This window comes from Athalia rosae, chromosome 2 (assembly GCF_917208135.1).
Source record: "Athalia rosae chromosome 2, iyAthRosa1.1, whole genome shotgun sequence".
NCBI classification, from domain to species: domain Eukaryota; kingdom Metazoa; phylum Arthropoda; class Insecta; order Hymenoptera; family Athaliidae; genus Athalia; species Athalia rosae.
In genome coordinates this window covers 29,344,929-29,362,670 of record NC_064027.1, presented here as the reverse complement: position 1 = coordinate 29,362,670, position 17,742 = coordinate 29,344,929, and the positions used below count along the sequence as shown (strand labels likewise).

General features: G+C 35.5%; 3 protein-coding genes across 5 annotated transcripts; 1 reads left to right on the top strand and 2 right to left on the bottom strand.

The window, feature by feature from the left end:
• Positions 1-301: 301 nt before the first annotated feature.
• LOC105692530 (6-phosphofructo-2-kinase/fructose-2,6-bisphosphatase 1) lies at positions 302-6,240 on the bottom strand. The gene is made up of 6 exons (XM_012411793.3): positions 5,795-6,240; positions 3,114-3,541; positions 2,515-2,988; positions 2,164-2,398; positions 1,899-2,026; positions 302-1,052 (listed from the first exon to the last, which is right to left on the bottom strand). The coding sequence occupies exons 1-6, from the start codon at positions 5,871-5,873 to the stop codon at positions 996-998; spliced, it is 1,401 nt and encodes a 466-aa protein (XP_012267216.1). The 5' UTR covers positions 5,874-6,240; the 3' UTR covers positions 302-995.
• A 448-nt stretch (positions 6,241-6,688) lies between these two features.
• On the bottom strand, positions 6,689-8,700 carry LOC105692531 (probable serine hydrolase). The gene is made up of 3 exons (XM_012411795.3): positions 8,391-8,700; positions 7,879-8,046; positions 6,689-7,724 (listed from the first exon to the last, which is right to left on the bottom strand). Exons 2-3 carry the CDS (start codon positions 8,012-8,014, stop codon positions 6,883-6,885), a joined length of 978 nt encoding a protein of 325 aa, XP_012267218.2. The 5' UTR covers positions 8,015-8,046; positions 8,391-8,700; the 3' UTR covers positions 6,689-6,882.
• A 95-nt stretch (positions 8,701-8,795) lies between these two features.
• LOC105692528 lies at positions 8,796-17,396 on the top strand. 3 transcript variants are annotated; one of them, XM_012411791.3, is made up of 7 exons: positions 8,796-9,233; positions 9,647-9,759; positions 11,507-11,746; positions 11,837-12,084; positions 12,168-12,339; positions 12,434-12,675; positions 12,808-17,396. In XM_012411791.3, the coding sequence occupies exons 1-7, from the start codon at positions 9,149-9,151 to the stop codon at positions 16,547-16,549; spliced, it is 4,842 nt and encodes a 1,613-aa protein (XP_012267214.2). In that variant the 5' UTR covers positions 8,796-9,148; the 3' UTR covers positions 16,550-17,396. The 3 variants fall into 3 exon arrangements, with proteins under 3 accessions (XP_012267214.2, XP_048505492.1, XP_012267215.2); XM_048649535.1 differs by lacking the exons at positions 8,796-9,233; positions 9,647-9,759 and adding an exon at positions 10,383-10,862; XM_012411792.3 differs by lacking the exons at positions 8,796-9,233; positions 9,647-9,759; positions 11,507-11,746; positions 11,837-12,084 and having other exon boundaries at positions 12,205-12,339; positions 12,415-12,675.
• Positions 17,397-17,742: the final 346 nt, after the last annotated feature.

The following is a 17,742-nucleotide window of genomic DNA, read 5'->3' as shown; positions in this document are numbered from 1 at the left end:
AGAATTTTGTGGTTCTTATAACGTTCTTATGTAGGATGCAAGAAGTACACCAAATTGGAAAGGTAAATCATTTGTCTCCATTACATGAAACTTGACTATGTTATACCAACAAAGAGCCAGCAATTGTGTTCAGGGATTCTTTGAAAATATTCCATTTCTGCCATACAAAGTTCAATTTGTTTGTCTATCACTGCAAGAAATTGTTTGACAAGAACGATGAGATACAAACAAACAAACATTCGGACCAGATAGAATTTTCCATATATATAAAGATGGTTGATAAAAAGGTAAGGCGTAACTGTTTACATAATAAAAAATATATTTGGAAGATTCTGACAGCATTTGGTTATTAAATATTATATTTTCAGTATATTATATGTATGATATAATAATAGTTACCACGAAGCAAGTTAATGACCGTTTGCATATAACATTCTTTATAATGTTACAAAAGATTTACAAAATTATACAGATCAATAATATTGAACAAGGATCGTTATCAATCTTTTATTTGAAATTTCACTATTAGGATTCTTTCATTCAAAAAATTACGTATACATTAAACCTATGTAAAATTGGAGAGTGAAATTTGAAATGGGCAAAGATAATCTATCAACGGTTTACAGAAAATATCAATACTATATAATAATTTAAAATTTTTGTAGAATACTCATTATCCAAGTACTCTTATCACATAAAAATTTTGATAACAACAAATCACAATTACGTAGTAATTTCATGCAAAGTTTTTCCATTGTTTATTTCATTTTCTATTTTCTTTTTTATACGTGCCTTTGTTAAAAGTATGATTTAATGGAGTAGCTCAAATATATCGGTGGAATTTTGATGTTTTCATTTATATCTCTCGATAACAGATCTAAATATTCCAGCATTATACTCGCTCTCTTTGGCAGCCAGCTGCCAACAATATCAATTCTTCCTTCTTGCCACAAGATAACGTAGTAATAGAATTTTATTAGAACAGCATTGTTACATCACGTAAGCAATGTCTTAGGATTGCCCCGGAAACGTTCCTCCAAATATCCAGGTATCTAAAATGAATGGAAAATTATTTAGTCTTTGATTTGATCAATCTAAATCCAAAAGTCAAGATATTGTGTCGGTTTAGTAATGGAATTTTCTGAACTTTACAAACATCACTATCGGATATTTGACATTTGCTTCAACTAGCAGTTGTATAAGATTACAAACAAAATTTCATCAAGATACATGATTAACGTAGTACACGCACCAATTTTTTTTTAAACTCTAATGATAAACTGCGTTATGTAACTACGGATGAGGATAGATAATGTCAAATTTCATATCTATTACACACACGCATAAATTTCGACAAAAAAACTTGGAGAAAAAAAAAGATTTACGAATTTTGATTAATGCAAACTATAATATTAGCATGCACAAGACATAATTTATGGACATAATGATAATAATCTGCACATTGATAAATCCGTGCGTCGTTTTTGACAATTACCTATGTTGGCTTTTTACTTTTTCTAAATATACTGGACAAGGTTAATTTAGCTAGAGCAACAGTGTAATGGGTACGCAACAACGATATGTTGATAGATGAAAAAAAGGTTAATAAGAAAACAAAATGAAATAAAAATTAACAATTTTTTTACCTAAACTACATTATTATCAGGCGGACGTTATGGAGGGCATTAAAAGACGAGCAACAGATACACATAAAAAGTTTGTTTTTTTTATTAGCACAGGGCTCAGGCACCAAGACAGGTAGTAGTTTGTATCAAATAAGTAAAAAGCGCCACAATCCACAGGAAAAATTAAAGAAAAAAAAAATCTAGCAATCAAAACCTAAAATTGAATATTGTTCAATTGCATAATTGTCAGCAATTTGTTTTATTCCTTTGTACCTTTGGCTTTGGTCGATGAGTATCCACTGCATCTATGGGCAGTCGAATATGCTCTACTTTACACCCATAGGCCACAGGCGTTAGCTTCATGATGGTGTGTAAGGGCACGCTTAAGTACGGTAACTCATCTGCAATATTATGATCATGTGGTCACCTGAATTTCTCGAATTCATCGAATTGCTTTCATTGCTCTGGTTTTACGTTATCAACAAATTTGACAATAAACATAATTACGACTAATATTATGAACCTCGAAAGAACTTACCAGCACTTTTGTCCAGAAAATAGGCAAGCAAACATCTTAGAACAGCTTGATGACTTACTACAAGGACATTACCCTGGCGTTCTAATTCCATTATCACTGGCTCCAATCTGGCAACTAAATCCTCGTAACTTTCACCCCTAGGATATCTGTATGAAAATTTATTTTGGTCCCTCGCAGCAAAGTCCGTTGGATATTTATCAGCTATTTCTTCGTAGGTCATTTCTTCGCAGATTCCCTGAATGAAAAGAAATGAAAAACTTTTTCAATTATTTGTACTAGAATATCTCGAAACAATAATACACAGTGAACTTTATCTATAATTTGTAGCAGTGACAGATGATAAAACCTTACCGCATCAATTTCATTCAAAGCTTTCCATCGTTCTTGTGGAGCTTTAACACCGGCAGCAGTTTGTATAGTACGCTTTAGCTTACTGGTCCATACCCTTAATTCCTGTATATCCTGCTGAGCAATAAATTGAGCGAGAGCATTGCTGTACTCGTATCCTCTGGCACTGAGGTCAGAATTACCACCTATTCTTCCTTCAAGATTCATTATACTTTCTCCATGTCTTGTTAAATATATAGTTCGAGGCACGATATGTATGTTCATTAAATAATAAACTATTCTGCTTTGAATATGTCCTTCGTGTTTATGCACGAGTACTTTTTCCCCCGTGTTATAAATTTTCATAAACGACAAATCAGCTTCAAAATTCTCATCGAGAGGCTGATACTTCTCCTGATAATGTTCTATCCGCATCATAAAATCTGCAAGAACGGCTTCCTTGTTCATATCTGTGTAATCCGGGCTGCTAACTTTTACCTGTAATTGAAAAAAAAAATATACATAGATCGAATGGAAGGAGGTATAAAACAGTGCATTTAAATTTGTGCTCTCTTATGAAGTTCGATTACCGATTAATAGGAACTGTATCGTTTGCAGCCTACCTCCATAATATTTTGCTCAACAATTTCCGGATCGTTGCATACCGATTCAACAAAGAATAATTTGAAACCCATTTTTTTAACAACAATATCTTGAATCATCCTTCTCCTTTCAACAGTTGAATTCGTTGCATCAAAAACAGCCACCTCTCCATCGCCATTTTCAAGCCATTGACAAACATCATTCAAAGCATCGATCGCACATTGTGTTCTTATTGCCATTGCTTTAATATTATCTGGTCTAAAAAAGTCGTGGCATTGATAAGCCGTCGTCGCATGTCTCCTATATTCTCCCAAATTAAATACTTTCGTATTTATTCCAATCCAATTTAAATATCTGCAGAGTTTTTTTGATATATAAGTCTTCCCACGTGCAGGTAATCCAACCATTGCTATTACGTGTGGTTTGTTCACGTAATTCGCACGTTCTCCTAAAAAGGAAAAAAAGACAAACAAACAGTTTCATGAATTCATTCAAAGTATGTATAATAGGCAAAAGCGAAGTCTCTTTCTCTCCCTTCATATTTCCTTTCATCATTTCTAATTGCAAGATCAATCATATAAAATGCCAACGATAACTTCTCTGTTTTATTAATAAACCATTGAACCGATATCTCTAAGATAACAAGTCATATGATTCTTCGACAAACATATCGGTATCCCAGATTTGAAATTATATCCTATCTTTGACTGATTATGATTACAAAAAAATTTTATTCAAATAAGCAATAGTTATAATATACATATATCTATACAATCTTACAGCTGTTGAATTATTGCAATGACGGTAAAAAAATTTCATTCTTAGATGATCAAAACCAGAAAAAAATTAAAAAAAAAAAAAGAACAATGTGAAATGGATCAACTCAGGAGATTGTAAAAAAATATACAAAAAAATACGGAATTTGTGAATCAATGAATTCCAACGATCAACTGTAACGTAACGCGAAAAAAAAATCCGGCTGCCTCCACCTACTCATTCGACAGAAACGTGATCTTCGCATGACTGGCCAATGCCTGCTTTTATATTTTATTGTTAGCCTTTGAGCAAATCAGCAGAGACATCGGGCAATTTATATTATAGCACGCGAGGTTTGAAAAAAAAAAAGAAATGATAATAATTGTATTCATCATTTTCCTTTTCATTCCAATGTACTTAAAAAATTCATAGACGCAACTTAGTTTCAAAAAAGTCGAAAAAATACACCTTCTCATTAAAAAGCAAAGAACAAAAAGGAAAAGAGAAAAGAATGTCTCTGTACAGGGTTGTGCAATGTTACATTCTGTAGATAATATAAAGCCTTTATGTTTATTACGATAAAACGGGGGTTCGGTCGTTCGTTTCTCTAATCTGATTATTATGCATCTCTGATGTAACTCGAGAGATTTCAATTCATATTTCTATTTAGGAAACGAAGCCGGAGAAAATTTCAGGAATCTTTTTACAACTCGCATTTCGTTAGTCATGTAAAGTACGATTCTGCTCCTTTTTTTCGTACTTACAGTATTTGTTCATTTATGTTTCTTTTTTCTACAATCGAACCTCGTTTATATATGCAAAGGCCTTCGAACTTGTTTGCTTTAATGTGTGCTGACGTGAACGATGTGAGCGATACTATACATATTAGTAAAATATGGTAAAATGCAAGACAGAAAAAGTATGACATTATATTTTTTATTTTGTTTGTTTGGATAGCGGCTTTCAACTATTCATTGCGAATAATTAGTGGAATTAATAGTAAGGCAAATTTATTTGATTTGCTTTTCTTTTTGTCACTCTGATAATGCTTGTGCCATGAGATAAGTATTAAAATACTTGAATATTTGAAAAAATTCTTTATATTATCAGAAAATATAATAATAATAATTGGCCTCGAGCCAATCTTTAGACATTATATTGCTCATAGCCTGCTGCTTTAGTCTGGTTAACTCTGGAAATAATTCAACACGGTTGAAATGATCAATTCTTGGCTTTTAGAGTAAGAAGTGGAATCATTTTTGAAGTCGGTAATATTCCATGGCGTGAATAGAAAAATTTGAGAAGAGATGAAGTTTACTTTTCAATTTTTCTTATCAGCAATTATGAAAAAAAAAAGTTCATATGTACACTACATGTAACAAGATATACTTTAGGGCGCTGTGCTTTTGCCCAGCGACCGAGACTCCGTTTCATTATCGATTTATGCGTTTCTGATGTATGCAAAATAAAAATTAAATGAAATAAATAAAGTAAGAAAGTTTCTGACAAGTGTTGAAGGCTGCTTTTCTCTATTTATATTCCAACTTATCCGTCAGCGAAATTCTTTGATGTTTCCTAGATTTTCACGCAGGTAACGTGAGCAGTATACTCTAGACGTAGGTGTGTATTTTTTGTAAAAGGTCAACAGAATTTTTTATTGATACAACGAATCTCAGTGATATTAAGGCAACGTTAACGAGGACTAATTTTTCAGTATCATAGAAAAGAAACGATATTTTGAAATGTTCAGATAAGATTTCGATACCCATAAATGAGCTGAGAACTAATTATAGCTGAATCCTAGGAATGCATAATATATTATATGGACAGAGATAAGGTTATAATCGGAATGTGCCTATTATTGCAATAAATGACTATTGCGTTATATACACATACAGCAATGAGTGTTATAAAGAAATGTGTAGGAAATGAATCTTTTAATTACCTCTTATCGGAAAAGGCTTTGTCTGAATTGTATCCGACGTTGGCGGTGTGTAATGCATCTCAATTTCTGGGTTCGACATTTTGTCGATACTTAGAAAATGTAATAAATTTTTTACTTAAAAAATAAATAAAATCTTCGCAACACCGTTCACTCTTTCTTTATTATTATTATTAATATTATATATCCTTTTCGAGTTCACGGTACGAGCGGTTCATCCAGTTGAACGCATCACGGTTAAAAATTGTTGAATAAACTTGCCACTTTTTAACACAATTGACGAAAGAATGTTAAAAGAAAAGAAAAAAAAATAACAACAAAATTCTTACGCTCAAAACGCAAGCGTAACGAATGAGCGACAAACTCGCACTAATTGACTTAAAAACTAAAAGGAAACAGAAGCACGGAGGTTTTGTACACCAGAGTCTAAAGTTTAGTAGTGCGCCATGCGCGTGTATTTTCTGTCTGTCCGTTCGTGCGCCTTGACGTCGATCCGTATCTAGGAACCTTGAAGATTTTTGTTGGGTGAATCAAGGGTGGTGGAAGAGACGAAGGAGGAATACCACTAGGAATACTCACTACATTACCCTCCGGTGGTGGGAAAAAGGGTGGAAGGGGAAATTGTCGAGATTTTTCAACCATTCCGAAGCCCCACGAGTCGATCACGCGACCTGAAGTTACGTCATTCGCTCATTCTCGACCACGCGACTATCGGCGTTCTGACGTTTCAGCGTGACAATTGTGAACAGTTCCTTGAACAATCGTAATTTGTTACCAAGTGAAATTATGAGATCCAGGCAAAGTACACGAACACTTTTCTAAAACCGATGGAAGCTCATGACAGCATATTGTAGCTTGAAAACTGGACCATCAAAGAAACAAGTTGTTAACAAAAGATTCATTCATCTGTGATAATTTATTTCACGTTACATACTTTCTTAAGATAATTATTCCAACAAATAAATAGCTTTGGCTAGTCAATCAATGATCTAAACCAATCCAGAATAAATTATTATCATCTCCAGTTTGACTAAATCGATTGACATGTGATAATATACCAACTATCCTAACTAATTTTTCTTACTTATTCGCTACACATTGTATTTTTCTAAAAATGGATTAATTATTTCAACAGCTGTCTCAGGATGAGTCAAATGCAAATGATGTTTTCCAGGTATCAAATGGAATTTAAAATCTACACTACTTTTCTCCATTTCTTTGACGGTTTGAATAGAGAGCTGTTTGTCTTGGTACCATGGTGAATCAATGGCTTTGATAATTCTGTACGGACATTTGATCCGTTCAGCCAATGTCAAGGTGTATGGAAGTGAATAGCCCGTGTCAAGAGAACTGTATTTTATCAGTCGTGGGTCTTTAGTGAATATGAAAAGCCCTTCCTGTATCTCCTTGGCGCTTCGTACCATCAATAATTCACAAGCAGGTTCATCCAGAGAATGATCAGTTCCTATAATCCATTTCTGCATTAATTCTTTATAACTGTACTTAGGTGGTTGGCTTTTGCGAGTCTCTAATCTGAGAATCTCGTTAATTTGCCAAGCAATGTTTTCGCAGTTTTTACTAGCTTCGGTGATAGGTGGACTTATCATGTCGATGGAAATACCAAATTGAATATCTTTTGGAAAGTAAGAAGCGTACAGAAACACCATCATACCCCCCATAGAATGTCCTAAAAGTTTTACTTGTTGCCATTTGTACCATTTTACTATCCTCCGAATAAGGAGCACACTACCGAGTAGGGAGTATGGTTGTCCCGGCGGTAACCATGTCGAGTATCCGTGACCAGGTAAATCTATTGCAAGTACAGATGTATTTGGTGGTAAAAGTGGAATCATCGTATCAAACGTTGCCACATTATCCTGCCATCCGTGAAGTGCCAGGATTGGCTGACGATCTTTGGGACCCCACCATTTGGCTAAAAAGTATTTGAAATTGTGAACAACTTGTGAGGATATGCAAAAGCCTTTGATTGTTAAATCGACCTTGAGGAATTCATAGATCCATGGATAGCTATACCTATAGCAAACTAATAGAATAGGGGATCCATAGAAAAATGTGTTTGTGCTTACCAGCAATCTTTCCCCAAGGCATGGGAATATCAAACTCATCTACGTCCAATTTTAAAGTAGATTGATTCCTGTAGAGACTTTGTACAGCTCTTGAGAATGGAGCAATTTTTCCAAGACGTCTAGTACAGGAAAGCATTTTTCCTTATTATTCTTTAGCAGCGTAATGCTCTGTAAATTTCGGTATTGAAAACACTGGACTTATTAGTCTTTCGTTTGATGGGTGCTAGTTTATCCTCTATGAGAGTTTATTATTTGATTTTTGAATAGCTATAAAAACTAATAATTAACGCGACGAATAACGTAATTGTTAAGTAACGAGATCACAGATATTTGTTTTAGGAATGACCCAACCAGCAAAGCAGATCTTACACACTTTCGTACAAGTCTTAACACGCAACTTATAAAATTTTACACTCAGATCCAAATGGATAGAACATAGCATTTGTCTATATCTCTACCTACATATCTACACATTGTTCAATATATCTAGGATTAAAGAGGTGATTACAAACATGTATGTAGGTTATCTTGGGACTAGTCATTGTAGCAAGGTCATGTGGATATCGGCAAATTATGGTAAATTTCCATAAGTTTTTCCGAAAAATTGTTTCGAAAGTTATGTCATAATCAACAGGTGTACCAGACGACGCAAATATTATCGATTATTCCTCAGTGGATGAACATTTGACAAAAAGTAATAAAATCTTTATTTTATTTATAAATTAGAACAGAAGAGGGTGGAGCACTTTTCTATTAGAAAAGAGAAATACGTGACGTGTCTTCATTTATTATCTTTGACATAAAATTATTGACACAGTTCTCACCAACCCTGTGGCTGATGACCATCGATAGATACATTCATCCACTGCACGGTCGAGCTTCAAATTTCAGAAAAAAAACAACGATCGAAAAAATCGATCTAGGGACATTATCGTCTGCCAAGTTATCACTATCGCCGCCAAAAACTAATATTGACAAATGTTTTCAGCAATGACAGTACACAGCAAATCAAGCTCTTGCGAAGAAGTGAGCTAAGAACTTTCATCTTCGGTGCAGTGAATAAGAATGAAATATGCCTACTGAAAATATCCTCTTATAAATTGATATTTCAAGTCGGCATTACGTAAAAATAGATATTAATAATCCAGGTTTACAGAGTCAAGTGACATAATGTGAGACTTGAAGTTAGAATGGAAAGTGTGTTAACCTCTAGAACGTTTTGTGAGAAGAAAATATTTTTGTCGCGGGTCGCGCGGGGTATCGCATAGGAATGGTATCGCCGTCCAAGGCCCAGCAGCAGCAGCAGCAGCACCCACAAGAAAACAGGTCGAGGGAAACGGAAAGACGTTCTTCCCGTACGTTCAATAAACAAATCATGAGTTAGCGTTACGTAAAAAGAAAGAAAAGAAAAAAAAAGAAAATGAGAGGGAAAAAATAATATTCAAGAACGAGTGCATCCGGTCAAACGGCGATGTTAATTTTTTTCTCGTTGCCGGTTGCTTTTGATTATTTTTTTTCCTGTTTACAATCACATGTTTACAATTGGCACGTGTCGATTAAAATTTATGACAAAAACAGGTATTTCTTTTCTTTTGCAACGATTGAAACATCTGAACGAGCGATTTTTGTTAGGTTATGAAAAATAATTGGTATTTATATTCGTATGAAGAATGATATGTTTATTCATTGTTTTTCGAATGTGAAATGAATATTTTATATTTTCAGTCGTTTCTTTATTAACGTTCGTCGTAATTTTTAATTTTTGTAGATGTCTGGATCCAAAAAGGCCCTAACCCTCTTGAAAAAAATACGTTTTATTTGGATATAAAGAATCATGTGTTGTCGAACAAATTAGAAGCTAAAATAAAGGATCTTGGTGGGGTGAGTGCAAGTTTGGTATTGAATAATTTGTTTATTCGATGTATTCATTGTTTTTTTTAGGATTTCATGTCATCCATCAATTATTGTTTGCTCTTTTATAAGGCCTTCCCGCTATTTCTGTACTCTGTCTCTTTTTAAAGTCATCTCTCTCTTCCTATGCCATGTTCGACATAACATTTTAAGGTAACTCGGCCACTATTCCCATGTCCATGCTTTTGCCTAGTTTTCTTTGTTGTCATCGCGGTAGATGTGTTGTGCGATTAATTTTTTAATAACTTTTTGATTGTTGAATTAAATATTTGTGAATTATTATGTTGCTTTGATCAATAGTTTGTTAGAAAATCTATTCAACGCTTTGAAATAAGCACAGTTTTAACGGACGCACTCTAGCTGAGCCAGTTTTTAAGTCCTTTTAGAATACTGTGAGCTGTTGCTAGAAGCTGGGCGGGGGCGCCGCCCTAAATGTTAAATATGTAAAATGGGGGAGTCGATATTTTGTACGATATAATGATCAAAAAGATCTCCAGAATGAATCTGATGTATGAAGGAAAATTGTTGTTAAACATAGTCTTGTGTCTTTTTTTTTTCTGTTTTCAAAGTGTAAATATATAGACTGTCGAGCGCCATCTTAAGGCTGCATCGGAAAGTTTTTAAGTGGGGCGATCTTTTTGAAAAGTTGTATTTAAAAAATATCTAAGAAAAATTGAAGGCTAATTAGCGGGTTGTTGAAAACTAGTTTTGTATCTATTTAAACAATGTTTTTCAATTGTAATATTGTTATTTAGGGCGCAAAGCGCCGCCTCTAGGCGTTGGCGGCAAGCTGTTAACGACGATTGGCCATTTTGTGCCTGACAGGTTTGATCCACGACTGTCCGCCACTCTCGGTGTTAGCTTGATTTTCGTTGGTTTTTCTGCTCGGAAAACGATAAATCCGATGATCAAAATCGTGTTTAATACTAGACGGTGATTAAAAACAATTTGGTTAACATTCTACACGTGTGATCAGATCAGATGTTTTATTTTTCGTGATTGTGTTTTGTTGAAATGTTAGTGTTTCGGGATTCCTTGACAGCAGGCCGCTAGGGCCAGTGACTCTGCTTCTTGTAAGTGTGTTACGGACTTTTATTCTCCCTTTATTCTAATTTTAGACACTTTCAGGCCTTGTCAGGGCTTCAGATTTACTATTCATTTTTCAATGTAGCATTTAACATTTTCTAAATTCTATCCTAGGGTACTGTCAAAATATATACACTTTGCCAACAATCAACTCTCTATCATTATTGTGCAAGCCAGAATCTGTTGACGTTAACTTACGTTTCACTTTTTACAACCACATTCATCCGTCGTAGCGTTACAGCTCTACACATTTAGGCATATCAAAGAATTCTACTACAGATTATTTATGCTAAAACTACACTTTGTTATCATTGCCACTGCATGATAAACAATTTTTTTACATTATGGTAGACCATCTTCACTATCCCGTATTTGTATTTGATAATTTACCTGGGCACACATTCAAAATTTCCAGCGATATTAAATGAGCAAAGTTTACATCCGTATCAATCAGTCGTTCTTTTCAATGATTATTCCCAACTGCTGATACATCGATGGTTATCATAAACCAACCAATTGTTCAGTTTATATCAACAAAAACCACTTCACCGCTACCAAATTTTGTCAATGCAATCTTTAAATGTTTGATAAAAGATCAGAAATGAGATTTTGATGAATATCATTATTGCAGAAAATTGAGTTATTCTTGGGGAGGAGCGTTACTCTCGTGGTTAGCGACAGAGTGGAAAAGCTAGGGCAGACTAGCGGTGATAAGCTTAAATGGGGTTGGGCCAGCGGAGGGAGCGGGGGTCTCCCCTCGCTGCGGAGCGTGGAGGTTCAAACACCGATACAGACTCCCCCAACTCCGTCACCTGTCACTGAATCCCCACTTGCTAACTCAACTAATCTACGAGGCATTGCCTCAAGACCTGTAAGCTATGAAACAATAAATTATTCAATCAGTGACATAATATTTGATAATGTCAACGATGTAACGATGGATATAAATGATGTATTTCAGAAGTCACGAGCGGATGCAATGTTGGAGCGTGCCCTGACGCAACCACAACAGTATTCCGTGGACCCGTTGAAGAACGCTCAGAATTGGGGAATCCCAATCTGGGCAACAAATAAATTGCAAAGCTGGTTAGACAAGATCTATGCATCCCTTAAAGGCACATATAATTTGAAACAGATACAACAACCTAGCAAAGATCCCAAAATAAGGCAGTTGAAGGCACCGTACATAAAGTTTGAATCCTTTCAAAGGTGACTATGATGAAATATTTTCCGTTCTAATTCAATCTTCAAGTATAAAATTTTCTCTAAGTATTCTTTCATTGCAATTGCAGGGACACAAGACCTATATTTCTGGAGTTACCAGCCTGGCCAAAGTTGAACTTTGAGGGCGAACCCGGCTCCTGTCCATTTGACGTTAACCGACGTGAAAAAAAAGAGATAACCATAAGTAGTAAAGATATAAAGGAGAATACAAAGGACTTGATTGTCAAGCAGCAAGATAAAGTAAACTATTATTTAATATTTCTGAATTTTTACCAAGAAATGGGCTGAATTATTCGAAGTTTCATCTAAGTATAGCAATATACCTATTCACTAGGTTAAGGACATGACTCGTAGGCCTCGTGGTGGGGCTACGCGGACTCGCAGAACAGAACAATTGGTCGCTGGTTACTGTGAAATATGTCGAATCGATTATCGGGATTTGAAGAAACATTTGCGAAGCGATCAGCATCTCAATTTTGTTCGCAATGACGACAATTTCTTGTCACTTGACACTTTGATCAATGCTGGAGCGAGTGTCGAAGCTTTTCTCAAATTTAAGAGATCCAAAGACATCCAGTAAGTAATCTTCTAATATTAAGTAATGTAAATCACTCTTAGTGTTTTTAGTCGGATAAATTCATCATGCAATCGCACATCTAAATTGCTTTGTGGTAAAGAAATTTTATGTTTTGTGAATTCCCAAAATAGAAAAGATTGCAGCTTGTTTCCAAACGTGGGTCGCAGCCTTCGCAGTGTTGTGTTGCCGGAAGAGAAGGTTGATGTGAAGGAATCTAAGCCTGATTTGGATAATTATAGCACGGGAGACATCGATATGGTGCAATGCAACGGAGCAAGAAGAAATCTTGATATAAAGCTTAACCCATCCCATAATTTACGGACACGTGCCAAGCATGAAAGTGGACATTTATTGCGCTCTAAAGGTAGCCCATGGCACGAAGTTGACAAAAGTGATAAATTATATGATAAATTTGAGGGTTTCACCATAAAAAAACGTGCTAAAGGTACAATCTGGATAGAGGAAGATGATCCAGATGAAAAATGCGTTAATGAAGGTAATTTTAAGGTAAATGAAGATCAGGAATATAATGAAAAATGTTCTTTGGATAACTGTAATGACCCAAATAGCAAGGGCAAGGAATGTGAAACTGCAAATAGTAGGCATAACGATCAGCCAAGTCTAGCTTTTAAAGATATAAAGTGTGAGATCAATTCGGTTTTGGAGCTAAGTTGTTTGGCAAATCCCTGCGTAGTGGAAGCAGAAGAGAAATGCCTAAATACCACGGAGAAAATTTCAAACGAAAATCAGATCCCTGCCCCAGCAGTGCCAGAGGTTCTCCTGAATGGGGAAGATTCCAGGATCGATGATAAAAATCTCAAAGCTAACAAGAATATTCATCCGAAAGAATCATCTGACAGCGTTCATCGTCATTTAAAGTTCAGTAAAATCCCAACTGCGAGTGAAACCTCTCAAATTGACAGCAAACAACTCAACGGCAGCTCAGTTAGTCATACTAACGAAATACCGAATGAACCCAAGGATTCTGTGCCTCCAAGTTTGACGGAAAAAGAAACAAAGGATGAGCAGCCAAGGACAATTAAAACAAGTAGAAGGGGAGCTCGAACCTCTAGAGGACGCAATAGGCTCTCCGTAGAAGAAAGGTTAATCGAAGATAATCGTGCTTATTATAAGGTCGAAGTTTTAGGAAATAAGTTAAGGTCGAGTACAATACCAAGTTCTCTACATTCTGTGCCCGTTAAAATTGACGATGATGCTCCAAAAAAAGATGATGCTCCTTCAAGTGAAAAACCTGTTGTAGTTCGTTTTAAACGTGTAAGAAAATCTGAACTATCGTTATTAAGTGATGAAGCAGAATCCTTTATGTTCGGTGAACCAAAGCGAGATGAAACCAGTGATTGCGGCGAAAGCGATCAGCAAAGTAGTGTTGTTCCTAACGATACTGAAAGTGAACGTGATGTGACTGATACGTCGTATATTCCGAGTTCAATAATCAATTCGAGTTCTTCTGTGTGTGATGAAACTAATGAAGAGGATTCCCAGGATTCAATTTCTTCTGGACGAGCAAGAAAACGAAGGCGGACGCAGGCGGAAGCTTTGATCAAAGACAACACAGATTACTATAAATTTCAGGTACCAGGAAGTAGGTTGAGGTATCAAGCACCTCTTACGGGTGTAAAAGACTCGCAGCAAGGCTTGTGTTCAGATGTGAATAAAGTAGAAGCTGTTGATTCCAACATAGAGAGTACGGAAACTTTATTTTCAGCTAAACCTTCACCAGAAGTGGAAAAGTTGCAATTTTCGTTCGAGGCTGTGCCCAAATCTGAGCCCTGGTACCAAACGTATCAACGTCAGGACAAAGGGGCAGAGTTTTGGCATTGTTTCAGTGAGGGAGATAATCAAAAACCATTCTTACTGCCATATGAAATTGAAAATTTCCATGAAACATTGGCCAGGGGCTTCAACAGAAGCGATGGCAATAGGAAACGAGGGCGCGGACGAGGGGGAGGAGGCATCGGTAGATCACCTAGAAAGAGTCCTAGATGTCACGCTTCAACTTTGGCCATTATGTCAACTATTATTCGAAAGAAAGAGCAATTACAGTCAACGAATTTGAGTATTATAGAAGAAGAAGCTCAGTATGTGAGGTCGCGGACGAATACACCTAAACCGGAAGCAAAATACGAGGTGAAGTCTGAAGCTGATGATGACCTCAAAGAAATAGCAAGGAACATAGATGATATGTTATGTGGAAAACATTTCTTAGGTTTAGAAGACTCGTTTGAACCACCTGAGTTGGGTACATCGATTGAATTAAATTTGGTACATCCCCATATACCAAAAGGACCGCCCCCAGATTTGTTGGAGTTGTTAGACAATTGTCAAGAAATTACTTGTTTAGATAATTCATCATGTGCCAGTTCCGAGTGCGGCGAGGTCACCAGTACCGAATCTCCGTTGAAGCGTAGAAAGCGTAGAAAAAACAGAACAGGGTGGCCCGGTATTAAAATGAGAAAAAAGTTACAGTCTAAGCAATCGACCGACGTGGAGTGCGAGAGAGAAAATGTACCTGATAAAAAAATCGATGATAGACTATCAGAAAATTCTGACGACAAGAATATTTCGAGCAGGTTAGAGGGGAATTTGAATCTGATAATAGCAGAATCTAATAGTAATCGTTTAATTCAGGGTGATGGTGCGGACGATGATCGGGCGACAGAAGATTTGATGGATAGGATACAAAGTAGTAGCGCAAAGAGCACGGACTCAAGTTCTTCAGGTATATCTCCTGGTAATGTGAAGAATGAAAATTCGTCGAAAAAGCATAGGAACATAGAAGACACTGCCAAAAGTTTGTCTAAGAACTCCGAAAATACAGATGATTCTACACACCGTGAGATTAGTATTACCAAAACCAATAAAGATTTATCCCAGCACACTGAAGAAACGACTGAAGGGGATAAGAATCTTCAAAGCCATGAGTATTCATATATATGTAACCCCCAGACTACAGTTTCAAAAAAGCAGCTCCACTCTACCAACGCCACTTCGCGCAAGCTTCAACGGAGAAGCATATCTACATCCGACTATAAAAATTATAGCATTGACGAAGAAGGTCCAGATAGCAATCTTGGAAATGAGTCTCACAGTGTTGCGGCATCGAGAAAACAGCCAAATTCTCATAATATCAGCAGGAGACGTCAGAATGAGGACGTCTTATCGGATACTCATGGGTCTGATACAGAGGGTGAAAATCATGTCAATTCTTGTCGAAAAGATGGTAATTCAGTTACGAATTTTAGAACGCAACAAGTCAGCAATAATTTGTCAAAAAGACGAGCCTATAAAGAAATGTCTTCCGAAACTCTTAGTTCTGATTTGAAAGATGATAACTCTGAAAATTCATACTCCAAGGAAACACCGCCGATAATTATACTTCAGAAACAATCAAATACAAATTCTGTGTCGAGAAAACGACAACGTGATGAGATGTCGTCGTCTGATGTGAATAATTCCGGTTTTGAAGATGAAAATTCATGTAAAAAGGATACTAATCTTAATATAACTTCTAAGAAACAACAGAATTCGAGAAAACGTCATCATAAGGAAACTGTATCATCGGAAGCTAGAGATTCTGACATTGAATTTACATTTTCAGTTTCGCACAGAGTGAGTCCGGTTGTATCGTCGGTTGAATTAGAAAATCGTCGATCAAGTATAGAGTTCCAACCCGTCGTTAGAATGACGAAAATAGATGATCAAGTTGATATGGACAATGGTGTTTTATCTGTAACAGTGGCGAGTAATCGACGTCTAAGAAGTTCTACTTCGCCTAGATCTAATCTTCAGCCACCCCCCAAACGTTTTAGGAATGCTAAAGGAAAGTTTGGTCGGTGGATAAAAAACAGTTGAAAGAGTATCGTAGAGTTTGTAACTCGTGTTAAATGCCTAAACTTGAAAATGTAAATCTAATTCTGAGTAATTAATTTCGAGTATTTGCGCGCTGTGTATAAAAACAAACGAAAAAATAAGGTACTTGTGTATTTAATATAGTATTTAACACGGTTAATAATTATAGGGATTTAGTAATATTGTAATTGTATTATTATATTATTAGATATCATAATAATTACTGTCGTTTTTCAGTGGCTACAACGAGAGCCGCTGTATTGTACATTCTTTACATGTCGTCACTGTGTACTCTAAGGAAAATCATTGTGTTTTTTTGTAGTAAGATATTTTTTATAGTTTACTACGTACACTAAATAACGGTATTTGTTTATAATTTTTAAAAAAAAGTCTGCCATTTTCCTAATATGATATAAAGTCTTGAGGATGATAGAGCAACGGTGATACCAATGTGGTGAATCTGTTGATGAAGCAAATCAAGTAAAGAAAAACAAGCAAAAGAAGTAGTATCAAAACTCAATGGAATTCTGTACAGTAATGAACATTCTGTGAATAAACAAAGTCGAAAGATATAATAATGATGATAATAATAAAAATAGTAATAGTGATGATAATAATAATTTTTTTGGAGCACACAAGACTCTGTATAGCTTTATAATAGTGTAATCACTTTCCGTTATTCTGCGTATCAATAATATTGTAAAACTTCTATTTTAAACTCATGGTGAGAAAAAACACATATTACCTAAAACACCATATTAAGTTCAAACTGGAAAAGTAGTGTTGTAATTCAAGATTCAATCCCAAATGGATAAAAATGATTAAAAATTACGAATTTTCCATACAGAAAGACTGTCTTCTAATTATACGTCCTCTAATCTCTCTTTGAATCTATAATTTTGATTTTTGTTTGAAATGTGTTATGTATACATATGTATATAGAAAAAAATTTAATTTTAAAAGGGCTTCCATCCATATCTGCAATGCGCGAATAATTGAAAAAAATCTCATGCCTAATCCTTTCCTTTTTTGTTATTTTCAAACTATTTTTCATGTAACACTATAATGATCTTGAACGCATATCAGAATAGTGCGCTTATAACATTTGCTAAAAAGCCATGCAAATAAAGAAATTGGAATAAGAGTATTTACTCAATGAATATGTGAATGCTACCCGATAAGCTATCTGATCTAAG